The following is a 27271-nucleotide window of genomic DNA, read 5'->3' as shown; positions in this document are numbered from 1 at the left end:
GTTCTTCAGTGAAGAATAGGAAGTGTCACACTTATGTAATAATATTATACACTTATGGCATATGTAACATAATTACTCATAAGTATGCCACTGTACCTTTATTCCATTCAAAAATCTTCACTAACGGTTTGTTTCACCACGAACCAGTAAAAAGGTGGACTACGTTAGATTTTAACCTTTTTATTCATCCTAGTAATTTTGGGAGTCACACTATTGGCTACTAACATATGTATTTAAGCCAATGGAAAACCTCTAAATTGAGAAGGATTTTTCGCGTTGGAATTTTAGTCAGCCCAATGTATCTTTATTGAAATTTATAAACTCGCTCGGTTTGTGCGGATGAAGTTAAATAATGAGTAATTTAGAAAAATAAAAGGTTGGGGAAAATGACCAATAAGTGATCGCTTTCCGAAAATGGAACAAGTCGTCGAAGTGGGATATTCCACCATCGTTATTAAAACCCATATCAAGCCTAGAAGAGCTAGGCCTAGGATCAAAAGAATCTGCAAACCAACCTTGTAGATGCGCCAGAAAAGATCAACCTGAATTTCAACTATTTTTTCAATAAACCTGCTACTTTTATTTCACAATGCAAATTTAGTTTAGAACGTGAGTCCCCGAGAACTTAATTAATTTGCAAATTAATTACATTTTAGCTCCTAAGCCTTGGTTGTTCAAACCGGTTTGTTTACTAAAATAATGGCCGTCAGTTTATCAGACGTAAAGCTAGTTGGGCGCATTGAATTGGGAATAATACTGCTAGAATTACAATTACCATTTCGGTTGCCATGGTTACGCGGGACCTGTTCTGAGAAGACTGTACGATATTCATCTTTATAATTGGGTGGTAGCGCCATCTATATTTTGTAAAGTTATATGATACGCGCAAAAATTCAATTGCAATATAGTTGCCACCACTAGAGACAGATGCCGCTACGGTTGAACGATATAGTTTAAAAAGTCTCCATATTGAACGAAATTGGTCCCGCGCTAGCCAGATTTATTTGTACCTCTATTTATTCCCAACTCAATGGTTGGGCGACGGCTTAATCGACATTTGAGATTGGATGACGTCATATATGACATCAAATATGACGTCAAATATTACGTAGGGTACGGATGACGCAATATCTGTGAAGCAAACCGTTAGTGAAGAAATAGAACTAGTGGTATACTTATGAGTAATTATGTTACATATGCTTATGGTAATATGTATTGAATGAGCTCCCTTTATAAAAGGTGAGCCGCCCTGCTACAAAAAGGCTGTAACAGTTTTGTACAAGTCTAAGAATAAATCTTAAATCTTTAAATGATTTTTTTTGGGGCTTTATTATAAATGTAACTGTGTAGAAGATAAAACTCTTTTCTTACCCAATTCATTTGTAATACAAAATTTTAATATTATCCCGATTAGGAATTCTTTTAAAACATTCATATTTAGCGCCTTAAATTTGTTTGGTTGAAAAAGTGTAGGGCGCGTACAATTTCGGTGATATTATTGGTCGAAATGTTATGTAACGTTTCATTTTTAGTGGTAGTCATTTTTAAATCCCTTCTAGCCAAAACTGCTGTTGGTAAGATTATGTAACAGTAACATACGATTTATTAACTTTACCGTAAATAATTAATTAAACCTATGCCTAAAGCCAATGATTAATTTTAACTTTAATTACTTTAAACTGTAATCTTATCTTATCATCATAACCGATATTCTGTAGATAACTGGCCGTGAAAGGCAGAAAGTCTAGTCCTAGGCTCAAGGCTCCCTCAGAACTGATTGATAAAAGTTTGAAAATTTAAATTCAATATGTTTGGAAGTAAAAACGCTCTACTAGTGGGTTTCAATGTTGTGACTAAAGGAATTACTGTAAGTTGAAGTACTGAGCTTTTTATGCTCAATTAACATGTTTAAAATTTGGTAAATTAAAAATATAAGGTGCGTGCTGCTCAAACGGCTGCAGCTTCGGTTCCACAAACAAGAGTAAAACCATTTTCAGTGTACAGATATGTATGTAACAATGTTCTCTATCAGCTTATCAAATAATTTTGACAAGTTGATGATTTGTTTGTTTCCGATAATAATCTCAGGATCCAAATAAGCCAGGAGATAAACCGCAGATGCAAACCTACGATATTGACCTAAATGCGTAAGATTGTTTTTCTTATGACACAACTACCACATTATTTTCTTCCAAATTTAACTTTTAATTGTTCTGAAGCTGCGGACCCATGGTTCTGGATGCATTAATTAAAATCAAAAACGAAATGGATCCCACCTTGACCTTTAGAAGGTCATGTCGGGAAGGTCAGATATATTAATGCAATTTGATGAAGGGTGTATTTAATGTATTTTACGATTCAGGTATTTGTGGTTCATGTGCTATGAATATTGGTGGAATCAATACCTTAGCATGCATTTGGTAAGAAAGATTATGTGAAATCTTGGGTAGGGGTATGACAAAATGTTATTGAAATATTCTTTATTTTAGCAAAATTGATGAAAATTTGACTAAACCAACTAAAATCTACCCATTGCCTCACATGTACGTGATCAAGGATCTTGTTCCGGTTAGTTAAGTTCAGTGGCGTAGCCAGGGTTTTGTTTCGGGGGGGGGGGGGGGGGGCACACCATTGAAAAAAAGTTAAAAAATAAAAATATTTATAGGTATGAAAGGTTAAAGGTTTATTTTTTGATCGTACAAACGTACACTCCTTCGAAACGGAGCGGCATCACCGACAAGAAAATGCGGGAGCACAATCATTAGCAGAAAAAAAAACGAAAATAATAATGACAAAAAAAAAAAACCCAAAAGTACACTAATTTTTCTTTAAAAAGAGATAAGAAACGAAAACAAACATTAAACAAAAAAATTAAGGAAAGTAGTAAACTGGTAAAGTGAGACCATACGTTTGGGGGGGGGGGGGGCCTGGCTACGCCACTGGTTAAGTTTTACTCTCTGGAGATCAAACATGCCTAAATAACATTTTTTGGTTTCAGGATATGAACAACTTCTATGAACAGTATAAATCAATCCAACCTTGGCTTCAAACTAAGTCTGACGTGAAATTGGGTGAAAAGCAGAACTTGCAGAGCATTGATGATCGAAAAAAATTGGTATTGTCCCCAAATTAACTTCAATTTTACCGTTGCTAATGCAAAAAATGCACGTGTTACACCCTTTAATTAGGATGGTCTCTACGAATGCATTTTATGCGCCTGCTGCTCAACTTCTTGTCCCAGCTACTGGTGGAACAGTGATCGTTACTTAGGACCTGCAGTACTTATGCAAGCCTATCGATGGGTGATTGATTCTAGGGATGAAGCCACGGAAGAGCGCTTAGAAAAACTGAAAGATCCCTTTTCAGTTTATCGGTGCCACACAATCATGAATTGCACCAAAACATGTCCCAAGGTATTGCACTATACCACTACATGACACAGAAAACCCCTCTTAACTAAATTTTCCTCTTTTAGGGACTTAACCCTGGCAGGTCAATTGGAGAATTGAAGAAATTGATGTCTGGAATAGTGAAAAAGGACAAACCTCAGTTATCGGGAACTGTTTGATTGTAAAAAGAGAGAGTAATTTAAGAAAGCATGTAGTTGCTTAATAATTTAAGCAATTTTAGGAGCATTTGCTGTTAATTTCCTTAAAATGAAGAAAAATTCCAAGATCTGTAGACCTCATTAGTATTTTTCTTCCCTTTCCCAAAACCAATCTCTCTCTGGATTTTTGGGTTTTTCTGTAAGATAGCGTATACGAGTTTATTTATTGCAAAAAATGATAGGGCTTTAAATGAATATTTTCATGTTTGCATTAAATAAACAATGAAATCCATGTTTAAATTGGAAGCTTTAATAATTTCAATACGTATTTACAACTTGATTTGCAATGATTTAAAATAAGTAATTATACAAAGTAATGGGGTTTCTTGACATTGATTCCATATTCAGTCAAAGCCGGAGTTAGATCTTCCATTGTCAAAGTATAACGCTTGTCCTGTGTTATTTAAAAGTGGTTTAAATTAAGGAAATTAGCTTTAAATTGAATATTTGATTAACCTTGCTAGCTTTTTTGCTCTGTCCAGCCCCTCTCATTTTGCAATGTTGTAGAGCGTCATTTGCAATATCCGAAATAAATTTTTGCGCAGCCAATGAGATCAAACGAACGCTAAAGAAATAAAATTCAATGAGCAAGTAACAATTAAAATCTTGTATAAAAAATAAGTTACATTCGGGGATCGGAAGCTTCAAATCCAGCGCAGTTCAAATAGTAGGCTGTTACTGGATCTGGGATCTACAGAAGAAAAATAACGTAATTTCGTAATCGAAGTAAGCTGACAGTTCAGTCAAAGGCACTGAAACAGTAAAGTCTGTGCTCAGGTCCTACAAGCGAATTGTTAGCTTCTGACTGATGGTTAAAAACAAATGAAGCTTACTGTAGGTGTATAATCTTCCAATTGTAATAGGAAATCAGCCAATGGAGTGACGTTTTTATTTTCCTGGGGAGCATTGGCAGTAGCTCCAACTACTGAATTATTTGGGTTCACATTTTGATTGCCAAGATTATTTCCCGAAACTAGCAGACTTGCAATGGCGGAAGTTGCGGGGGTGACAGGAACACCTGTTGTTAAAAAAAATAAGAACACATTCTAAAAAAAATATTTTCTATTTAAAGCGCATATTTAAATTTGCTAGCATTGGCATAAGTCTTTCTCCAAAATGCCCTTTAGATAAGAGGCCTGGAGGGAAGTTCGTTCTAAAAATAGATTTCATCCTCTGGAAATCCACCAAAATGGGAAGAACGTCTAGAAACTTATTTTAGAAGGCAGCTTGAGCTAGGGATGGGGCTATGTACTGGAATATATAAGAACTATACGCGTTAAAGAGAAATGTCCTCTTCCCACCCAATTAAAGTTAAGACCGCGGCAGTTTGCTAAATTTATTAGCTATTAAGGCTTGATGAAAGATTGCTATAGCCCTTAGTAAGCCACTAATTAAAAGCGTTTAAGAAAAGTAGCAGTTACAACTGTGGACTAGTATAGAGTGTAATTTTGCCCTTTTGAAAGGTTCCTTTTTGGCAACTGACTTTTTAGAAACTATATATAAACTTCCTGTTTTTTGTGGACTAGCTACAATAGTTTGGCTTTTTGCTCCCTGTATAAGAAAAAAAAATATTTTTGTTGTAGCATTTGTGGTATACAATGAATTTAGCTCTGCCACAAGTAACACTGTTTGTGAAAGCTGGCGCGGATGGAAAACGATACGGTGCTTGCCCCTTCTGCCAACGTATTTTTATGATATTGATTATAAAAGCGGAGGCTAATAAACTATCCTTTCGCGTTGCTACTGTAAATTTGGCCAAACCACCTGAGGAGTTCAAAAAACTGACATTACGGCGTGTACCAGCCATATTGCACAACGACGATTCTTTGGATAATGTTGATGACATAGTGGAATATTTAGATTTAACCTTTCCCATGCCTACCCTGGCCTATGAGGAAGCTGAAGCTGTTCAAGTTAGCAAAGATTTGTTTCAGAAATTTTGTTTCTTTGTGAAGGAAGTCTCGAAAGATTCTAGCAGTTTGGTTGCGGAATTAACCAAATTAGATACATACTTGACTGAGACTGGCAAGTTGTATCTATGCTCTGATTATCTAACTCATATTGACTGTGAATTATTGCCAAAACTACATCATATACGAGTGGCCACTAATTATTTGAAAAATTTTGAAATTAACCAAGATCTTAACGGTTTGTGGAGGTACCTCAAACAAGCTTATCACTCTACTCCATTCATGAAAAGTTTGCCAAGTGATCAAGAAATTATATTGCACTGGGCGGATAAACCTGAAACTCCAAATTTAACTATGGAGCAACATAGTCAAATAACTAATGAACAACCAAAATACAGCACAAAGGTTCCAGAATAACATAGCACGCTACCCAAATTAAGCTTTTTATGTACTTTTAAATCATGCAAGTAGGAAACTGACATTAAGGTGTTGTGTGAATACTGTGGACCATTAGGGAAACCTTGTAATTGCATTGTAAATGTATGTAATAGGTGCTTGGATTATAACATATTATTAATCCAAGGTCAATGTAACAAATAAAATATGTTTGAGAGTGTTCCAGTGTTTATATTAGAGAGGCTAACATTAAATCATGCAAGTAGGAAACTGACATTAAGGTGTTGTGTGAATACCGAGGGGCTGATCACTCCTCGTAATCGGTGTACAGAGCCGTACCTTTGACTGTACTAATGGGATTACGCGTAATCTTTGAAGTCCCTGCCTTTGACAGTGCTAATCTAAGTGCAATCCGGTGTACAGACTTTCTAAGAGTGGTTAGCCCCTCTGTGAATACTGTGGACCATTAGGGAAACCTTGTAATTGCATTGTAAATGTATGTGATAGGTGGTCAATGTAACAAATAAAATGTTTGAGAGTGTTCCAGTGTTTACATTAGAGAGGCCAACATTTACCCTATTTTATTTTTATTTTTTGTTTCTCACAACAAATGCTTATTATATTGAAAAAAGAAGATATCTCACCCTGATTGAATGACATTTTTTGTAGTAACGAAAAGATTTGCCGAAAATAATAAACACTCTTGTTCAGGAAAGCAGCCTTAGTTAAAACTTTAGAATGCCACCAAAGCAACAACTTCTATCTAAAGCACTTTTTTAAGTAAAAATTTTCATAGCCAAATTGAGCGTTTTTATCTAACTTTTGGGTGAGTTTGCAGCCGCTCAATTTAGGTCTTCTATTATTTCGTTAAATAGAAGAGACAGACTGCGGGGACTAAATCCCAAGCCACAACGTCTGGGTGGCAGATAATGTGGATGGCCGTGCGAGGATAACCACCACTCCCCCAACGGGTGGCTGTTATACTTCCGCCACGGGTGTCCCATCCCTATCGTCAAGTATCACCCCGTTGGTGTGGCCGTTACACATATCTGAAGGTTCTCACGCCTGATTATTCAGTTGTTTGAATCATGAACGCATTTATGATGTCCCACAGACCACACATCATAATCTCTGATAAAAAAAACCTGACTCAGTGCCAGTGGTCAAGCTATTAGATTTTCTTAATATGGATTTTAATACCATTTTTTGGTTTATTAAAATTTAAACTAAGGAGCTTTTTGGATATTGACAAGTTGAATGTCGAGGTGATTTGGCTACTTTCCATAAGTTTTGGCGAGATTTCTTGAAGTTACATGGCAACTCTGCATTTTGGAAAATCAATAATCATCTTATTTTTGTGCCAGCAGTTTGTTTGGCCGTTGGCCTTTCCCTTGTAGAAAATAAGGTAAATTTTGTGTTTTTTTATTTAATTTATTCAAACTTAAATTGTTTATTTTACCAATTATAATAATATATAAAAACGTTTTAAGACAGCGGTTTAAGTTAAATTTTGAAGTCATTGAAAGAAACCAAGGCCCAGTTCAATATTTTCTGGTCCTTTTATTTGTCTACATGTGTTTGTGGTCCTGGGACTTGCAGTTTTGTTTAAGAAACTTAAGGGGTTTCAGAATTTTTCACCGATTTCATTAAACTTGTATCAGGCCTCTCATAAGTGAAAAACAACAGGCAAGATCAGAAGTAACAGTGTATAGCAATCATGGGAGTTCCAAAATTTTATCGCTGGATTAGCGAACGTTATCCTTGTTTGAGTGAAGTTGTCAAAGATTATCAGGTAAAACTTCAAAGTACTCTATAAATTTTACAATTTTTGTGACAATCTCTTTCCAACCAGATTCCTGATTTTGACAATTTGTACCTGGACATGAATGGAATAATTCATAACTGTTCGCATCCAAATGACGAAGATCCTCATTTTCGTATATCAGAGGATGATATATTTCTTAACATATTTCATTACATAGAGGTAAACTGATTAAATTTTTTTGTTCTTTATTGCTATTACTAAACTAGTTTTGTTTTAGTTTTTATTTCGTATGATCAAACCACGTAAAGTTTTTTTCATGGCTGTTGATGGTGTTGCACCTAGAGCTAAGATGAACCAGCAAAGAGGAAGAAGATTCAGGTAATATTCCTTAATATGGTAGCTGAAAACTGCTTAATGATGATTTAAAACACTTCCAGAGCTGCGCGAGAAGCCGAAGCTAAAGAGAAGGAAGCTATTAGTAAAGGGGAAATTTTACCAACCGAAGAGCGATTTGATTCAAATTGCATCACGCCTGGAACAGAATTTATGACAAGGCTTAACACTCAACTCAAATACTTTGTCACTTCAAAGATTTCATCAGATAAACTTTGGCAAGGAGTCAATGTTTATTTGTCTGGACACGAGACCCCTGGTGAAGGTAAGATTCAAGTATAATTATCCGTATGTGGAAACACTTTTCTGATTAATCATATTTCTAGGTGAACACAAGGTTATGGACTTCATCAGATTCCAAAAATCTCAACCTAATTATGATCCAGATACCAAACATTGTTTATACGGGCTAGATGCAGATTTGGTAAGCCGAGTGTTTTTGGTCCAAAATAATATTTGTTTAAACTTTATATCTTCAGATAATGCTTGGTCTTTGTTCTCATGAACCTCATTTTTCTTTACTACGAGAAGAAGTTAAGTTTGGTTCCAAGAATCAGAAGAAGTATGCTTTATTAAATCGGTCACTGTTAAGTTCAACTCTCAATCAAATGTTTTTTAGATCTTTGGTGCCAGAGAACGTGACTTTTCACTTGCTTCATTTGTCTCTCATGAGAGAATACTTAGAGCATGAATTTTCATCCGTTAAAGTATATCTCTAACTAGTTGTTTGAAATTGCTCAGACGTTCTCACTTTCAATTCTTTCAGGAAAAGTTACAGTTCCCATTTGACTTGGAAGCGATAATAGATGATTGGGTTTTAATGGGGTTCCTCGTTGGAAATGATTTTATTCCGAACATTCCTTCGATGCACATTCAAAATGATGCACTTCCAATTTTGTACAGTTCTTATATTGAAGTTTTACCCACTCTTGGCGGTTATATTAATGAAAGTGGTCATTTAAATCTTGAGAGGTTTCAAAAATTTTTGGCTAAATTGGGACAGGTACGTATATGGTTTAACTCCCTAAAATAATGACAAAAAAAATTAAAAATTTTATCTATAGCTTGACAGAGAAAAATTTAGTGATGAATCGGCTGATTTGAGATATTTTGAAGCCAAGTGCAGCCGACCAAAGCGTGGAAACGCGGCAAATGTAAATCCAAATTTAGGACCCAATTTAAGATAAATAGTGTAGCATTTTTTTACTCCAACTAGGATGAGAATGGATTTTTAGATGTCTTGGGTGGGAATTTGGAAAATATTGAGAGTGTCAATGGGCAGCGTAAGTTTTCTGTGAAGTGTATTATGTTGTCATGGGGGTTTAATTCTTTATTGCGTGTAGCTGCTGTTGGAAAGCTTCTTGATCTTGATTTTGGTGATTCTTATGAAACTGAGGAAGATATCAGTGAAGATAATGAAGAAATGTTGGACTTGGAGTTTAGTCAACATAAACGGGACTATTATATGAATAAATTAGACTACGCTAATGTTGATAAGTATGTTGGTTTTTCATCTTAATTTTGAATGAGTTACTTGAACTTATCTTTTAGGGAAGTCTTGAAAGAGCAAGCTTACGAATATGTACGAGCAATTCAATGGAACCTGCATTATTATTACAATGGCATAGCTTCTTGGAGTTGGTAAGTTTTCTTTAGAAATTTTATGGGTCTTAGATGTTAATTTACAAACATTTACGTTTAGGTACTATCCTCATCATTATGCGCCTTACATATCCGATGTCCATGATTTTTCCGATATCAAACTAGATTTTGATCAAGGAACCCCATTTTTACCTTACGAGCAACTTCTAGCTGTTTTGCCAGCAGCTAGTAAAAAATTACTGCCAAAACCCTTTCAGGTAGAAAATTACTTTTTCTAAATATGACATTTTTTTGTTAAGTAAGAGTTGATGTGTTACAGTCATTAATGACCAGCGAAAATTCACCAGTTAAGAGCTACTACCCGGAAGATTTTAAAACCGATTTGAATGGAAAACAACAAGAATGGGAAGCTGTAGTTTTGATACCATTCATCGATGAAGTAAATTGAACGAATTCTGTAATCATTTTTTGTGAATAGATCGATATATTTTCCTTCTTTTAGAAATTATTGTTGAGTTGTATGACCCCTTTGTTGAATCAATTATCCGATGAGGAAAAGAAACGAAATACGCACGGTCCACATTTATTGTTCACTTTTTCACCCCAGTCATTGGGTCCATATTGTTCAACCAAGACGTCTGTCTTTCCTAATATTAGTTTTAATCACGCTTTGTAAGTCTACAAGTTGGTGTTTCAGAGTATTTTTTTTTATCTTACGTTATTTTGTTAGGTGCAAAGAAATTCCCAAGGATGGATTTCTACTGCCAAGAAATAAAATTCTCAAAGGCCTTTGTCCTGGAGTTCGTTTGGAGGTCTACTTTCCCGGATTTCCTACTCTTCGACACATTGAACACACTGTAATTAATAAATTTTAAATTTTTTTATCCAACTTTTTATTAAATTTAGAATTACTATTAGGCTGAGTTGCGTAATGAGAAGGTCAAAGTGTTCCAGATGGTTTCGAGGAAGGAAAATATGATGTTAACTGTCAAAGAAAAAGATGATCTGGTATTGCTCCTTTGGTACCCCATCTTTTCACGCGTAGATTACGGTTTTCAAATATTACTATTTTTGTATTAAGACAATAGGATCTGCTGCCAAACTAATTGGTAAAACAGTCTATGTAGGCTGGCCTCATTTGACAAAAGCCAAAGTGTTTGCTGTGATAAATGGAGAAGTGAATATACAGTAAGAATTTCCCAATCGTTTCGCTTCTTGTTCAAATCCCATTTTTTTTTTTCACTTTTAATTCTTTACTTTTAGGAAAAAAGAAGATAAAGGGCAATCTTTATCGAATAGTCAAAAACAGATCTATTCCAAGCAATGCAACAATATTAAAGAAAAGCAATTGGAAAGATTTGGCATTGTGTTTAAAAACATAGACGTACTTATTCATGTTAATTTACTGACTGGCATACGGTGAGCTAGAACTTTACTGAAATACAATTTTTTTTTTAATATTTACATTACGTAATTTTCTATCGTAGCTTCAAATGCGAGAATGATGGGAGGGTGGTGAAAGAAAAGATTTGGTCTGATCAGACTAGCTATTATCCTTATCAAGGCATAGTCGAGGAATTAGCTGTTGAACAACCTAACATAAGAAGCTTCGAAAGCGTTGAAGATCTTTATTCACCAGAAACTGTTTGTTTCATCATAAATTACAAGAATCACGGTCATGAAGCTCATGTCGTGAAGAGAGTGGATGATGATTCTGGTATTAAGTTGGAAATAAAATTATTTTCACCATTGGAACCGGATTTTTCACGCGTTATGGCTAATGAAAAGGTACAATTTACCAAATATAACATTTACTCTTAATATTTTAATATACTAAATAGTAATCTTTTATAATAGACTTTAACTAATAATAGTTATCACAGGGGAAATGTCCTTGCCCAAAAATTAGGGGTTAGCAGCTATTTGCTATCAAGGTTTACAGGAACATTTTTTGTCCAAACTAATTCGTTGGAGAGTATGAATCCGACCAAAATTAATATTGGGCTTAATTTGAAGTTTAATAAGAGAAATCAAGAGGTGTGTATACTGCATATATTTACAAACTGACTTTTGTTAACTCGAATATTAAACAAGTCGGTAATTTTTTAGGTTCATGGATATTCCAAGAAGTTACCCGATGGCTCTTGGCTCTATTCTCAAAAGACATTGACCGCTATGATGGAATACGTTTCGAAGTAGACTTGAAGCTTTGAATTTTGTGACAACAAAATTTTTAATCGCATATTTGACAGATTTCCAGAATTATTTGAAGCTGTAACTACCTTGTTAGATCAGGATGTAGTTCACGTTGATTCCTTGTTTCCTTCGCAAAATGGGAAAGAATACATAAAAAATGTTAAAACTTGGCTAGATTCATTGCCACTTTCAGCCAAAGAAAGACAAACTTGCGGTGCGGAGGTACTTGATCTCGCCGTTGTGGAAGAGTTGGAGAAACTGACCTTAAACAAATCAGTATAAAAATTTTCACAACCATATGTAAAACTTTTTTATTTAATCATTTATAATGGTCTTATAGAAGGAGAGTCAACCGTACCAAATTGTTAAAGTCTCGCCTCAAGATTTGTATAGGCCTCACAGCATTCATGGCTCATCCTCTCCTGACCCAAAGACAAATTTTTGTTTGTACGATAGGGTTGTACATGTATCAGAAGGAGCATCCGTACCGTTAGGGTTTAGGGGAACTGTTGTTGGAATTCACAACAGTAAGTATTAAACTAATAATTTTCATTGTTTTGTACATTAACTTTCTTATTGTGATGCAGGTGAACCTGACTCTGACACCATGTTGGACGTATTATTTGACGAAGAATTCGCAGGTGCCTTGACCATCTTCAGTTCATCACGCAGGGGTTATCGTCTCAGGCCTTGTAGTCTCTTAAATTTGACTTATGGAAAAAGGAAGTTGTCCGGCTCCCCTTCAAAGGCCAGTTCAATAACTCAAGCCAACTCTGTTCGAACTGCAACCAATATCGCTAATAGCTTCAAGAACAATGACAATAGAAGACAAGCTATGAGGAATGAAGTTCCTTCTAATAGTAGATTGTATTCTAAGGTACATTTCAATAAGATAGTTGTAACTGGTATTTATATTGATAAGTTTTTTATCATTAGGCATTGAGCAGCATAGTTCCATCTGTTGATCGTACGGAACAATCCAAGTCTCCCACAAAGAAATGTCAAATGACTATTTTGTCACATAAATCTGAGGCCTCGAAACAACAGACAAAATCGAGAATGCAAAAGTTTAAAGATATGGCTTCTAAAACGTCTTCCGAAGAATCCATGGAAGAAAATGCTATGATTCGTGATGAACAGAGCACTCCTACCAATAATCCTTCCGTAAACCAGTTTAATCATTCACCGGACTCTCCGTTTGTCCCCAGAAATGTAGGGTTTTATAGATTTTTTTTCATCAAACAGTTTAAAAGTCATTCACGTGCCTGCTGTTACCTTTTTTATATATCATTATTATTCGTGTTTTTATTTTTAGAAACATTATCACTTTATTTTCACAAAATTTTTATACACTATTAAAAAGGTTTAAAAGTAATCAATATGATCTTTGGATTAATTAACAGGCTGGCTGGAATAGTAGTTTTAACTTTGATTCGCCCTCACCTGACCAAACTGGCCAAAGAACGCCAGCCAAAAAATCCACTGGGCAGAAGGTATAATTGTCGTAAACTGGTTTCACACCCAAAGGAAAATAAGGAGCATTAAATTAATTTCAAATGAAACCTTTTTTCTGCTTGTGTGAAAACTGTTATAGTTGAGTTCTTTTGAACCTAAATTAACTTTTTCTTGGTTTTAAAGTCTTCCTCGGACAATGAATTTATGAGCATCTGGGATGGACTGAAACAAAGTTCTGTTCCAACCAATGTTTTCCTTAAAACTTCTCCAAGTAACGAAGATGGTAAAGGGAAGAATACAGTAGTTTATGGAAAACCTGTTTCTGTTCAGGAACTATTTCAAAGTAATTGTTTCTATACATTACTCCTTACTTTTTAATATAACCTTAAAAATCTTTTTTTTAGCAGCCTTAAAAGCTGAAACTTCTAAAGCCCCCCAAAAACCATTGCAACAACCAAGGTATTTATTTTAATTTTATTTTCAGCCAATTTTTGATTTGCCCATTTTGGATTTCATAACATATTTATTAGCAACGAATATTAAAAGAGAAATAATTTTCTAAATCTGAATGTAGCTATTTAATATTTTAATATCTTAATCTCTGTAATACACCAATTCGCATATTACATACAGGGAAACAAACCTTTAGAAACCGCCATCGAGTATAAAATTTTAATTTCGTATTTCTACACTAGATGACACCAGCGTGTATATTTTGGCGCAAAATTTGAAAAAATAAAATAAATTTTTTAAATTTATTATATAATTTAAGTGCTATTTCAAGCTGAAAGTTTATATAAAATATTTTAGAAAATGTAGTTATACAAAATTTCAGCTTTTAAATAACCACAATTTAAATTAGACTTTCTCGGATATTATCATTTTTGTTATTTTGGATTGTAAACTGATGACGCCATCTAGTAACAAGTAGATTATGAAAAATGTACACACAATGGCGGTACCCCTGTAAAAGGGTCTTCTCCCTTATTATATGCGTATTAGTGTATTTCAATAAATATATATATTTTTTTAAATGCTGGTTGAGCTCCTTCTAGCGGAGGTGCCCTTTTGTAAAAGGATTCTTTTTTATTTGAAAACCAAATAAAACCATTCATATACTCAAGCTTGTTAAAAAAAAACTTATGGTGTCTGCCAAAGGCTTTAGGCACCAAATTTAGTTATATATTATTATATATTCAACACCATAATATTTTGGTAGTAGATTTAACTTGGAATCCAAAATTTAAGACTTCCATGTTACTAGTATTTTTAAGCAATATTTTTTCTAAATTTTCAGTACAACTAGCCACTGCACACAACTGCTTCATTATATGGTCAACTCTAACAAAGGAGTGCCGAGTTATTCTTTTTCAAATAGTGGGGTTAGTGATAATTTTGGCTGCACTATATCTCCAATCCAATTATTTTGATTTGGGTTAGAATGTCCAACCATTCAAATCAACTTCATTATTTAAACAGAGCACAATAATTGCAACTTTATCTTTTCCAACTGGGGAGAAGTTCACAAGCGCACCATCCTCTAACAATCAAATGGCTTCAGAAAATGCAGCTGAACAGGGCCTCTCTTACTTAGCCAACTCTTTTGTAAGAAAACATTGTATTGAAATTTATTGTGTTGGCATATATCTAAATTTACCAGATAATAATACTGATTTTGAGGTTAACAAGCACACATTTCATTCAGAAAAATCTTTAAAAAATTTTTTAAAATTGCTGTCCGTAGTTTCTTGACTAATGGACAGTTTATTCACATAAATATTAATCTGTTAAATCATGATATCAGTATTCAATATCCATCTCATATTAGATTGTGACCATAACAAGAAATTTTTAAGTCATTATTTTATTTTATATTGACTTTTTATATTTTACAGAGTGCAATGACTATCTTACAAAACTCTCAAGCCTTCCAAAGACCTTCGTTACCACCGGCATTTAGTACAATATCTAGACCACAAATACTACACCCACCAATGAACTTTGTACCAGCCACTCCACGATTTTCCCCACCTGTTAGTACTTTTCCATCTCCGGTTTCCTTAGCAATGGCCGCAGCTACTCTTCCTAAAATTCCAAATAGCCTATCGTGCACTCGTAACCCAGCTCCTTCCGTGCTGTCCACGATTCCGTATAATTTTGTGGAAATTAATGAAAGAGCTTTGCAAGATTACCAGCAAAAGCAAGCGTTGTCAAATGAGCCCAACTATTTCTACTCCTCAACTGCTCCGATGAAGCCTAACTTTCCTGATATGAGCCAACAGCCAAGATTTCAACCCAAACCATTTCCCAAGTCAAACACCCATCAGGTGCACCAGCCAAATCACCAACAGCAAGTTTTTGTTGGTCACGGACGTGGAAATAATTGGGCCAAAGGATGGCAGCCATCATCCCCTAACAGAAGGAAAGGGTCAACTGATGAGAGGCAATCCAGAGGACCTGGATCTTCAAACAGACAACTAAACAATGCTCAGACATATCAAGCATATGTAAATTTGCATTTGTTATTTATTGTAACGAAAATTTAGACTGATTTTCATGAAATGTGATATTTTTCATAGACCAAAATCAATGATAATCCAGATTGGAATCATTCGAGTAACACCAATAAAGTGCAACTAGATAAATATGAATTCATCCCTTCACAGGTTTGCCCTTTGTCTGTAATTGAGAAAACACTACTATACTAATTTTTGTGACCTACAGGTAGCTAGAAATCAAGCGGGACATCCTCAATCAAAGCATAGCATTAGAACTGATGTCTCTGAAGGAAATAAACAAAATTTGGTGAACCAAATGGAGGAACTTGCAGTCTCAACAGCCCCGGATGTTGTTCAGTCAGTGAGTGCTAAGAAGGACGAAAGCGAACCTGTGATAAGTCACCAGAAAAGGAAATCCAGACTTGCTGTTAAATTTAATAAACAACCTCCGTCATAGTGAAAATAAACTTTTAACCACACAAAGTTTTAAATGTAAAAATCATGTATTATGTAAGACAACTATGATTGATTTTTTCTGCCCATTGCAAAATTTTATTTCAAAAACTGAGCCCTGAAATCTTTTCAACTGTCTTGTGAATTTTAAAAGGGCATCTTTTATCAGTTTCATGATTATTTGAGCTAATGTATGTCATTTATTTCAATATTTAAGGGTAGAGTATTATGTGACTTGTACAAAAAAATTAAAATTTGTAATGTTAATTACAATTTTTGTGTGATTTTTCCCTCCTCATGGGAGTAATGATAAAACAGGGAGGTGGGGGGTAATTATTCCTTGACAAAATGGCTTCTGTGCTTTCTCTTGTTTTGTCAGAGCATTTAGAATAGTATGCATATACACATTTTTATAAATCTGTTTTTTAAGATATTTTTGTGTGCTTTTACTTGATTCATAAATAACGGTAAAAAAAAATATTCAAAAATATTTTTTAAAAATTGGTATATATTTATGATAAGAGTGGTGGCGTTCCAATCTTCGACCTTTCGTTGACCTTCGATTTTCATTCCGCGTTTCTCCTTCAGTCAGTGTTCGGGCAAATTTTTCACCGGCCACCATGTTGAATGCGTGGACAAGAGCATGCTCTAGTGTTTTAAAAGTAGCGAAACCGGCAGTTAATTTATCAAAATATAAAGAAACTAGTACCAAAACCATTCCAATATTATGTAACACACGTAAGTTTTATTCGTTTTTCCTGTTTTCACTCTTTGACTAGAATGGTAACCGCTAATTTTAGCCTTGGTTTATTTGAGGCCCTCCCTATTAAATTTCAGTAGATTAATTAAAATTCGCCTTTGATTTAGCCGATTGAATTTCTTACTTCTTTTGATTTCGCATCATTATTACAATAATTAAGTATTTTTTAATCTAAACAATTCAATTAGTCAATTCTATAGACCTATTTTTAGATCGGCACACTTTTGGCAACTTCCCAATTTGTAGGGTGGAAGCCATATTGGCCATCCCAGCCGTGACCCCCGGCGTTCTGAAATGCAAATTTTTAGATTCCAAATAAACTTAAATAAATCTTATTTTAGTATTAAGAGCCGATTGCTACAATGTTATGTGTTTATTTTACACAGATCAAAAACGATTTGCTGCAGCCCAGGCAGCAACAAAATCCAAAGCCACTGGTAAGATTGTTGCTGTTATTGGTGCCGTAGTAGATGTTCAATTCGACGATGAACTTCCCCCAATTTTAAATGCATTGGAAGTTGATGGACGCAAACCAAGGCTTGTCCTTGAAATTGCGCAGCACTTGGGTACGCTGAAGTGTTTGTTTTCCAACTCTTAATATGATAAAGAGTCTCATTTATAACATATTATGAAATAGGAGAAAACACTGTACGAACCATTGCTATGGATGGTACAGAGGGTCTGGTCAGGGGTAATAAAGTCATAGACACTGGCTCTCCAATAACAATCCCTGTTGGACCTGAAACATTGGGCAGAATCATCAACGTCATTGGTGAACCTATTGATGAAAGGGGCCCAGTTAACACTGACAAATTTGCCGCCATTCATGCTGAAGCGCCCGCTTTTGTAGAGATGAGCGTAGAACAGGAGATCTTGGTAACGGGAATCAAAGTTGTAGATTTATTAGCACCTTACTCAAAGGGAGGAAAAATTGGTATGACTTTTATCCCTATGACTTAAAAACAATATATTTTCCTAAGAGAAAACACTCAAGTTGAAAACCTTTCAATAGGTTTATTTGGTGGAGCTGGTGTGGGTAAAACCGTATTGATTATGGAACTTATTAACAATGTTGCTAAGGCTCATGGTGGCTACTCTGTATTCGCTGGTGTTGGAGAGCGAACTCGTGAAGGAAATGATTTGTACCATGAAATGATTGAAGGTGGAGTTATCAGTTTGAAAGACAAGAGTTCTAAGGTATTTTTGGCTCATCTTAACACCTACAATTTATTTTACTAAGAATTATCCGGTATTTTAGGTGTCTCTAGTATATGGACAAATGAATGAGCCCCCGGGCGCTCGTGCTCGTGTAGCTTTAACTGGTTTAACAGTAGCTGAGTATTTCCGTGATCAAGAGGGCCAAGATGTGTTGTTCTTCATTGACAACATTTTTAGGTTTACTCAGGCTGGTTCCGAAGTATCTGCTTTGTTGGGTCGTATCCCATCCGCTGTAGGTTATCAACCAACTTTGGCAACTGACATGGGACAAATGCAGGAAAGAATTACCACCACTCGTAAGGGTTCTATCACATCCGTACAAGCTATTTATGTACCGGCTGATGATTTAACCGATCCTGCCCCTGCCACCACTTTCGCTCACTTGGACGCCACCACCGTATTGTCTCGTGGTATCGCTGAGTTGGGTATTTACCCCGCTGTAGATCCCCTTGATTCCACCTCTCGAATCATGGACCCCAATGTTGTTGGAGCTGAGCACTATGATATCGCTCGTGGAGTACAGAAAATCTTGCAGGTTAGTCTCCCTTTTTAATATTTGTTTGCCAAAAATCTAAGTTTTATCTCCTTTGATCTAGAATTACAAGTCTCTACAAGATATTATTGCCATCTTGGGTATGGATGAATTGTCTGAAGAGGATAAACTTACCGTATCTCGGGCCAGAAAGATCCAACGTTTCTTATCTCAGCCCTTCCAAGTAGCTGAAGTTTTCACTGGTCAAGCTGGAAAATTTGTTTCACTGCAAGAAACGATTAAGGGATTCAAGCAGATCCTCGGAGGTAATGTCATATATTTAATGTAGTATTTCTTTATAGTAAATTTTGTTTTTCCTTCTAGGTGAAATGGATCATTTGCCTGAGATTGCTTTCTACATGGTTGGCCCCATGGAAGAAGTTATTCAGAAGGCGGAGAAATTAGCGGAAGAAGCATAAATATTCTAGAGTATAAATCATTTTTTAGAGGAATTTAAAATCACCGTTACTTTTTGTCATTCAAAGTATTTGTAGAGATCATCGTCGCTGGATGAATTAAAACAAACTTAAATTAAAAAATATGGTTAACTTTTCACCTTTTTAAATTAAAATTGGTGAATTGTGTTAAAAAGAATGTAGATTTTTCTGTTGTGGAATAAAGTGATTTTGAGTCCTATATTGAAATTGATTTCAGTTCCTGGTGTTATTCTCACCAATTTTACATTGTAATTCAACTTTTAGATTTATAAAAGTATACTTGATTTCAGTCTTTTTAAATATGGTCCTTAACTTTTTCACATAAGTCTTTTGTCATGAAAGTGTCAAAATGAAATTAAGAATGAGGTGCTTGCCATAACAAAGATGGCATAAAATTTATTAACAAAAATTATTTGCAACAAATATATTTTATTTATCAATTAGGTAATTTAGAGCTCTTGGCGCTTAATATTACTTTGAATGGACACATCTATAATATCATTTCCTAAAAAGTAGTCAGTTGCTACTATATTGGCGCAATGCCAGAACCTTTCGCGGAACCATTTGCTAACGTGAAGATTGACATCTTGGGCCATTTTCCTTAACCCTCCGTAACGATCGGTAATTAGACCTGTACCAGTAGGGGTCAGTTCCGCCATGGCCGACTTCAAGGGTGGGAAGCGGTACAAACATACGACGGTGTTCAGGTACTCTTCCAAGTCTTTCAGGTTGTCTTTATCTCCCCACAAGTGCCTAACAGCCGGAAACAACAAGTTACTTTCCACCCTTTGATCGCTCGCGTACCCGACCAGTAATCTTTTGTTGGATGCCATCAATTCGTTCAGGGTTTTAGTGTAACCGTAATGCGCTGGTATCATATAGGTCCCCAACTCGGATATCAACATTTCCATCAGCATTTTGTGGCGCCGATCGGCCAGTCGACCCGTAAACCCATTGTCAAAACGGTGAAAGTCTAAGATGACAATTTCGCGGGTTAATTCCATAAAATCTTTCACCTGAGACAGAATATCCTTCACGGGGTTTGGCGTCAGCAATAGACCGTGTGAAATCCAAAGGGAATCGTTTCGACTCAATACCGTTCGGTAGCTAACTCGCAGATCCAAGTAGCGTATCCCGTACACTAATTGATTCCAGACGCTTTCGTCTTGGCAGTAGAGATACTTTCGACTAATCGTATCTTTATCGGGTCGGTAAGAGTTGTAACTTCCGGAATTATGGGTACCCGGTATCATGAGTTGGTCCAGAGTCTTGGAACCTAGCACATCGCTGTTGTCTTGCATCCAAGTAGGGTTGGATCTCACGCAGTTCGACGTCAACACGCGGTCTCCGCGAACGAAGGCCACAAAGTATCCGAGACATTTCTTCACCGGTTTTATATGATCGAAAACGGGTCTGTGGTAGATTATATCTGTGCGAAAATAACCGTCGGGATAGTCTTTGGGGTGAATCTTCACCAATGGATGGGACAAGGCGTCAAGCGTCGCTACTTCCGTTGGGTTTTCGTTAAATAGACCGACCCAGGAATCGTTGTCTTTCAAGATCGTCTCTGGAACATTGTACCAGTTTAATTCAATCTGTCGCTCGAACACGCTGCCGTTCTTTTCCTTTCCAGCCAATGAGGAGACGGTAAGAAAAACTCTCGGACCCGGTTCCGTCATATCGAGTCGTCCTACAAAACAATAGTACCCCGCCCACCTTTTGTACAAATCTCGGAAACAATTGCAATAGTATTTACGGTGAAAATTACCTCTGTACATAACTTGGGGGTGTGCCTGGCTCGAAGAATAATGTGCGAAGAAGAATAATGAAATGAAGATGAGCCGAGACATTTTCTAACCGGCTGCCTCCACTCGATCTATTATTGAAATATTTCACTCTGGATTGGGATCTGGTTTTTCCTTTAAGTTGTTTTTAATTCTTGGTTAAATACAAAACAAGGCACAAGAAAGACAAACAGATTCTCTCAAAAATATATCCGTTACGGTGCCCCGGGACTCAATTATTTTGTATCAATTTATAAAAGGAAATATTTCTGAAAAAATTACGCCTACGTTATCTGACCCCGATTATCATTAAGGCGAAACATTTCACCGGAAAACTCTATCATCATCGGACCACTGTCACCCCAATAATACTTGCCAGGAATTTAATTTATGTGGAGAAACAAGAAATTGAGATAAAATCTTCTCGGAGTTCTAATTCCCAGTTTAAAATTCACAGACGGACATTTTTAAATTTGCATCAGCCCCCCGCTAGAAACATTTCTCTTGCCCGGTATTTCAACATATTTTTATTCCATTCAAAATATTTTTTCTTTTTATAAAAGAGGCCAAAATTTAGATAAAGGCATTCAAAAATACCGCTTAAATAGCGGGAATTCTGATGGAGCCCTGAGGGTTAAAATAAATTATACGATAATTTAATAACAGCAATTTTCTGGTTTAGTTTATTAATCGAAAGCAGTGACGCTCGTAACTCATGGGGGCTTTTGTTTTACTTAAATTACCGGTACTTTGTTACGACTCTTGAGTTTTTTTTACATAAATTTAAAATTAAGTTAAGTTACGCGGTTATATAAGGAGCACCAAACTTACCGGGAAAAAAATGCACCGAGATGGTCTTCAGCAAACTGGCCTTGAAACCCCTTTTAGAAAATCTAGGTAACGAATAAAACGATTTTATTTTTCTCGTTAACTTTTATAGAGAATTATATAGGAGCACAATAAGAAGAGTTGTAAAATTGCCCGCGAGAGCCTTGAATCTTGACAGAAATACTCAGAACCAGCTACTCTATTTTAAAGTGTTTAAAGGGTAGTTCTAATTAAGTGATAGTTGTCAGACTAATTGGCGCCTCTGATAAGTATATCTTAAACAGGTTATGCCATATTTTTTTCCGTTGTTTTTATACACGTTTTTCATATGAAAGACACGCGTGAGTTTTTGCCTCAATCTGTTTCTTTTCCCTTAATGCATTTTATCAGTTTTCCGCCAAATGCCATGTTCCCAGTTTCGAAGTTTTCGAGGTCGACTTAATCGTTATTTGAATAATATTTTGATAACTCTATAAACCCTTTAAGCAAATAAATTTTCCTCAATATTTTTGGTAATTACTTGAGACGTTTCATTATTTTACGAATTATAACAAGCTTAAGAGTTTCGTCTGCAATTTCAATTAATTAGTGCCCTATTTATAGATATTTTTTTATAACAAGAGTATATTAAGAAACTCTAATTACGTTCTCTTTTATATCGATAATAAGTATGTTTGGTTCCTATAGCAAATTTGCTATTTGCTTAATAGGAAAAAAATCGCCTGTATTTATAACTATAAGTGAGAGCATAAGGTGAAAGTGAAAGTAGCCCAAATTTATTTTTTAAAAGAAAATGATATTGCAGCCCTGTTGTGAATATTAAATAAAAATAATTCTTGTCGTCTGCATGTAAGAACCAGATAGCAGGGAGGGATTTGGATCACACGTCTTTTGTTCTAAGACCTTTTTTCCACGTTAAATAAATTAATTTTATACATTTATTGATAATGGAGTCTGTTGTAGAAGAGAAATCGGAACAAGAAAAGCCCGTTGACAGGGAAAGAGTAAGATTATTTCATTATTTTTAACAAAGCACAATATTACATAAAAATATTTGAATTATCTTGGCCAAGGCTTAATGCAATTGCTGAACGCCGAATTTATAAATTTGTTTATATACTAGACTTGCCCTTTGTTACTACGTGTATTTATAAACTCTGGTCGTCATCATTTACTAAGTGACTATTCAAGAGGTCAAGTACCTGGAAACGAATTGCAAATATACACATGGTAAGTAGGTCTACTATATACAAATGCTTTTTTCACCATGATTTGAAGTAATAATGATTTAAAGTGCTGCATATCTTGCCATAGGATGGATGCGACTTTGAAGGAGTTGTCGGGACTAGTTAAAGAAGTCAACAATGATACTAGAAGAAAAGGCACATTCTTTGACTTCGCTTTGGTATTTCCTGATGTTCGGGGACCGGGCTACCGAATGAGAGATATTGGTAGTACTTGTTCTGGTCAAAAAGGGGCTGATGACAGTAAATCTTTGTCGCAAAGTAGATTCCAAATAGGGGATTACCTAGATATTGCAATAACACCACCTCCTACCAGAGGAAATATGCAAAATAATATGAGAAGGGGAAGGATTCCAATCTACAATAACTAACCGAAATTAAGCTCATAATATTATCATAACCATTTCTACTGTATAATTTTCCCATTAGTACTTTGGGACAAGTACTCTGTAACGTCCACATCACTAATAAAATGTCATTTACATCAAATTTTAAACACTTTGGTAGATTTGTAGAATTTTTGTTTTAAGCTATTTAAAAAGTCAGACGAGAATGCCATGATGGTACAGGCTAATAAGTAGTGATATGCTGTTTTTTTAGGCGCTAATTAACTTAAAAATTATAATTTATAGGCAATAATTTCACATTGACTCCATAAAAACCTTTTACTGAATTTCTACAGTTAATTATCTATATAATAAAAAGCTGTTTGTTGGGTGGTAAGTAGGTAGGTTCGTTCGTCAACCGATTTTGGAGATTTATTTCTCGATTTTCTGACGCTTTTCGCACGGGCGCGGGGGTCACGTGGCATTTTTTTTACGTACGCTACGATTCGCGTTTTCGCATCGAGTAGGCTTCGATTTCCGATTTGGTTTTTAAAATCTTTAATAGAAATTTTCAAAAGTGACGCAAACGTCAGTTTCTAAAAATGCTCAAAATCTGTCGCCCCTGAGAGTTGGGCCGTGTTTGTCCCAACCCGAAATTTTATCTCTTTCCGCCGCGAATTTCGAAGGGGGGGAGTTGGGGGGCTTTCAGGTTCGTTCCGATTTGAAAGTCCCGTGGCTCTCTCGGCGTACGTTAGTCCCGTGGCCTTTATGCATCAGCCATTTGATACAGGTGGTTTAAAGGGGTACAGGGTTGAGTTATTTTTGCGGGGAAAAGGGTACCACGGAAAATCTCGCCTGGAGAAAAGGGGGAGGGAGTACCACGGTAATTATCACATGGGAAAAGCGGAGAGGGGGTACCACGGTAATTATCACATGGGGAAAAGGGGGAGGGGTACCCCGGTAATTATCACATGGGGAAAAGGGGGAGCAAGGGCCTTACTGGGGTGGTTCTATTATGCGAAACCTCTGGGACCGCCCCTGGTGGTAATAGGTCTAACTGGCCCCTAGTAGGCTTGGTGCCCTAGGCCCAGGCCTAGTCGGCCTTTTGGATAATCCGGCCCTGATTTTGTTAAAATTCTCCCATGCTTCACCGTGATTTTCTACGAACCTGACACTGTTTCTACATTCTTGTTTTTTTACTTGCTACATGTATATTATTTTCCGTCATTTTTTTACCATTGTTTGCCCTGTGAGGTTGCACATATTTTGAAATAATTCAGTATTTATTTAATTATCAAATATAATGTTTTTTTTTTAGTAGTAACATTCACACACCATTCATTGTGACAATCGTCACAATCCATTCGTCTCTGCTAGCCTCTGAAACGTGACCCCTCGTTTTGATCTCGCAGCGGTTCACACGGCCGATTTCTAGCGCTTTTTGATGGAAATCTGTCATGCCTTTGGTCATGCTTAATATAGTCAGGCAATTAGGAGTTCACGTGACATGCGTATGAGTTACGATTAAAAACATTAAAAACTAATGCACCCAGAAAAAAAATTACGTGTTTTTTAATCAAATAGAGAGAGTCGAAAGACTATTCTTACTAAAAATTCCTTAAAAGAAGTACATAGTTCGCAAGAGTCGACGCTAGAGGTCGGGGATGGTTAACTTTTATTCAATAGATAAAGCTCTCAAAATTATTCGTAAAACGTTTTGATCAAGTAATTTATATTTCTGTATTATCCGAATATTTTTTTTATAAATTTGTAAAATTAATCGGAAAACGACGTTTTTTTCGATTAAAAGCTCAAATTTTACGAATAATACATGTTTTTAATCATTTTCCGAAATATTAACCGGTAAATTTCTTTGTTTACATTTTTTCCCCGAAAAAAATCAATTTAAACATGGATAATGATTAACCGTTCCCGACCTCTAGTCGACGCGATGATGTCGTGAATCGCTGTAACGTTAACTTTTCAGAAGATATTTAGGCCTACTTAGGCTACTTTCAATTTTATTTTTTATTTTATTTATTTATTAACAGAAAAATATCTACCAAGCCAGCAAGGCTTTTGTGTAGATTTCAAATACATATGCGTGAAACAGATACAGTAGGATAAACTATACAGAAGGTGAGATCATAACGCGCGGTTAAAATGCTCATTTAAAAGTGCACGGAATTTAGGGAGGGTTCGGATACAATAGATTGGGGAAGGGCATTCCAGTCATTGATTACAGAATTAGAGAATGAGTTTAAACGAACAGTTGGGCTTGTATGGCACGCCAAACCGGACAAAATTCGTCTACCACTCGCTATATTCATACTTTACCTCTTGTTACATTCATACTTGGTCTTGTTATATTCATACTTGGTCTTGTTATATTCATACTTGGTCTTGTTATATTCATACTTGGTCGTGCTATATTCATACTTGGTCGTGCTATATTCATACTTGGTCGTGCTATATTCATACTTGGTCTTACTATATCTATACTTTGTCTCTCTCTTATACATCGAGGTCTCGCACACTTCGACTCTCTCTCTCTACTCTAACTTGGTCGTTCGCTATTCATACATCGCACCTCTCTCTCATACTTCATCTCTCTCTCTCTACTCTAACTTGGTCATTCGCTATTCATACATCGCACCTCTCTCTCATACTTCGTCTCTCTCTCTCTCTCCTCTAACTTGGTCATTCGCTATTCATACATCGCACCTCTCTCTCATACTTCGACTCTCTCTCTCTACTCTAACTTGGTCGTTCGCTATTCATACATCACACCTCTCTCTCATACTTCATCTCTCTCTCTCTACTCTAACTTGGTCATTCGCTATTCATACATCGCACCTCTCTCTCTCATACTTCATCTCTCTCTCTCTACTCTAACTTGGTCATTCGCTATTCATACATCGCACCTCTCTCTCATACTTCGTCTCTCTCTCTCTCTCTCTACTCTAACTTGGTCATTCGCTATTCATACATCACACCTCTCTCTCATACTTCATCTCTCTCTCTCATACTTCATCTCTCTCTCTCTCTCTACTCTAACTTGGTCATTCGCTATTCATACATCGCACCTCTCTCTCATACTTCGTCTCTCTCTCTCTCTCCTCTAACTTGGTCATTCGCTATTCATACATCGCACCTCTCTCTCATACTTCGTCTCTCTCTCTCTCTCTCTCCTCTAACTTGGTCATTCGCTATTCATACATCGCACCTCTCTCTCATACTTCGACTCTCTCTCTCTACTCTAACTTGGTCGTTCGCTATTCATACATCACACCTCTCTCTCATACTTCATCTCTCTCTCTCTACTCTAACTTGGTCATTCGCTATTCATACATCGCACCTCTCTCTCATACTTCATCTCTCTCTCTCTACTCTAACTTGGTCATTCGCTATTCATACATCGCACCTCTCTCTCATACTTCGTCTCTCTCTCTCTCTCTACTCTAACTTGGTCATTCGCTATTCATACATCGCACCTCTCTCTCATACTTCGACTCTCTCTCTCTACTCTAACTTGGTCGTTCGCTATTCATACATCACACCTCTCTCTCATACTTCATCTCTCTCTCTCTACTCTAACTTGGTCATTCGCTATTCATACATCGCACCTCTCTCTCATACTTCATCTCTCTCTCTCTACTCTAACTTGGTCATTCGCTATTCATACATCGCACCTCTCTCTCATACTTCGACTCTCTCTCTCTCTACTCTAACTTGGTCATTCGCTATTCATACATCGCACCTCTCTCTCATACTTCGTCTCTCTCTCTCTCTACTCTAACTTGGTCATTCGCTATTCATACATCGCACCTCTCTCTCATACTTCGTCTCTCTCTCTCTCTACTCTAA

General features: G+C 36.1%; 6 protein-coding genes across 9 annotated transcripts; 4 read left to right on the top strand and 2 right to left on the bottom strand.

The window, feature by feature from the left end:
* The first annotated feature begins 1450 nt into the window (after positions 1-1450).
* On the top strand, positions 1451-3847 carry LOC149923453 (succinate dehydrogenase [ubiquinone] iron-sulfur subunit, mitochondrial-like). 2 transcript variants are annotated; one of them, XM_090160845.1, is made up of 10 exons: positions 1451-1574; positions 1719-1867; positions 1937-2008; positions 2089-2147; positions 2220-2305; positions 2363-2420; positions 2490-2568; positions 2999-3115; positions 3189-3413; positions 3476-3847. In XM_090160845.1, the coding sequence occupies exons 2-10, from the start codon at positions 1808-1810 to the stop codon at positions 3566-3568; spliced, it is 849 nt and encodes a 282-aa protein (XP_090016971.1). In that variant the 5' UTR covers positions 1451-1574; positions 1719-1807; the 3' UTR covers positions 3569-3847. The 2 variants fall into 2 exon arrangements, with proteins under 2 accessions (XP_090016971.1, XP_090016972.1); XM_090160846.1 differs by lacking the exon at positions 1451-1574 and having other exon boundaries at positions 1642-1867.
* LOC149923452 (transcription initiation factor TFIID subunit 10-like) lies at positions 3842-6725 on the bottom strand. Its single transcript, XM_090160848.1, has 5 exons — positions 6558-6725; positions 4441-4625; positions 4234-4298; positions 4064-4172; positions 3842-4001 (listed from the first exon to the last, which is right to left on the bottom strand). The coding sequence occupies exons 1-5, from the start codon at positions 6571-6573 to the stop codon at positions 3912-3914; spliced, it is 465 nt and encodes a 154-aa protein (XP_090016974.1). The 5' UTR covers positions 6574-6725; the 3' UTR covers positions 3842-3911.
* A 453-nt stretch (positions 6726-7178) lies between these two features.
* pcm (5'-3' exoribonuclease pacman) lies at positions 7179-16539 on the top strand. Its single transcript, XM_090160839.1, has 35 exons — positions 7179-7318; positions 7575-7705; positions 7766-7897; positions 7956-8056; positions 8116-8336; positions 8398-8495; positions 8551-8633; positions 8691-8778; positions 8838-9074; positions 9136-9225; positions 9288-9354; positions 9415-9568; positions 9623-9712; positions 9774-9930; positions 9993-10112; positions 10176-10345; positions 10404-10530; positions 10592-10681; positions 10755-10861; positions 10937-11092; positions 11161-11461; positions 11531-11710; positions 11783-11868; positions 11926-12145; positions 12210-12396; positions 12457-12746; positions 12806-13081; positions 13273-13362; positions 13508-13667; positions 13729-13783; positions 14622-14706; positions 14804-14929; positions 15220-15831; positions 15904-15990; positions 16049-16539. Exons 2-35 carry the CDS (start codon positions 7631-7633, stop codon positions 16277-16279), a joined length of 5349 nt encoding a protein of 1782 aa, XP_090016965.1. The 5' UTR covers positions 7179-7318; positions 7575-7630; the 3' UTR covers positions 16280-16539.
* A 282-nt stretch (positions 16540-16821) lies between these two features.
* On the top strand, positions 16822-19433 carry ATPsynbeta (ATP synthase, beta subunit). The gene is made up of 7 exons (XM_090160844.1): positions 16822-17013; positions 17422-17601; positions 17673-17969; positions 18048-18232; positions 18294-18788; positions 18850-19051; positions 19110-19433. Exons 1-7 carry the CDS (start codon positions 16896-16898, stop codon positions 19202-19204), a joined length of 1572 nt encoding a protein of 523 aa, XP_090016970.1. The 5' UTR covers positions 16822-16895; the 3' UTR covers positions 19205-19433.
* A 151-nt stretch (positions 19434-19584) lies between these two features.
* On the bottom strand, positions 19585-21927 carry LOC149923449 (PI-PLC X domain-containing protein 1-like). Of its 3 annotated transcripts, none has more exons than XM_090160647.1 (3): positions 21838-21927; positions 20991-21160; positions 19585-20912 (listed from the first exon to the last, which is right to left on the bottom strand). In XM_090160647.1, the coding sequence occupies exons 2-3, from the start codon at positions 21070-21072 to the stop codon at positions 19672-19674; spliced, it is 1323 nt and encodes a 440-aa protein (XP_090016773.1). In that variant the 5' UTR covers positions 21073-21160; positions 21838-21927; the 3' UTR covers positions 19585-19671. The 3 variants fall into 3 exon arrangements, with proteins under 3 accessions (XP_090016773.1, XP_090016772.1, XP_090016774.1); XM_090160646.1 differs by having other exon boundaries at positions 20991-21141; XM_090160648.1 differs by having other exon boundaries at positions 20991-21098; positions 21838-21911.
* Bin1 (histone deacetylase complex subunit SAP18) lies at positions 21754-23574 on the top strand. Its single transcript, XM_090160649.1, has 4 exons — positions 21754-21903; positions 22798-22838; positions 22958-23064; positions 23149-23574. Exons 1-4 carry the CDS (start codon positions 21858-21860, stop codon positions 23447-23449), a joined length of 495 nt encoding a protein of 164 aa, XP_090016775.1. The 5' UTR covers positions 21754-21857; the 3' UTR covers positions 23450-23574.
* Positions 23575-27271: the final 3697 nt, after the last annotated feature.

Source organism: Leiobunum rupestre, chromosome 10 (genome assembly GCF_980474605.1).
Source record: "Leiobunum rupestre chromosome 10, qqLeiRupe1.1.hap1, whole genome shotgun sequence".
Taxonomy (NCBI): domain Eukaryota; kingdom Metazoa; phylum Arthropoda; class Arachnida; order Opiliones; family Sclerosomatidae; genus Leiobunum; species Leiobunum rupestre.
This window is presented reverse-complemented; position numbering and strand designations above follow the sequence as displayed.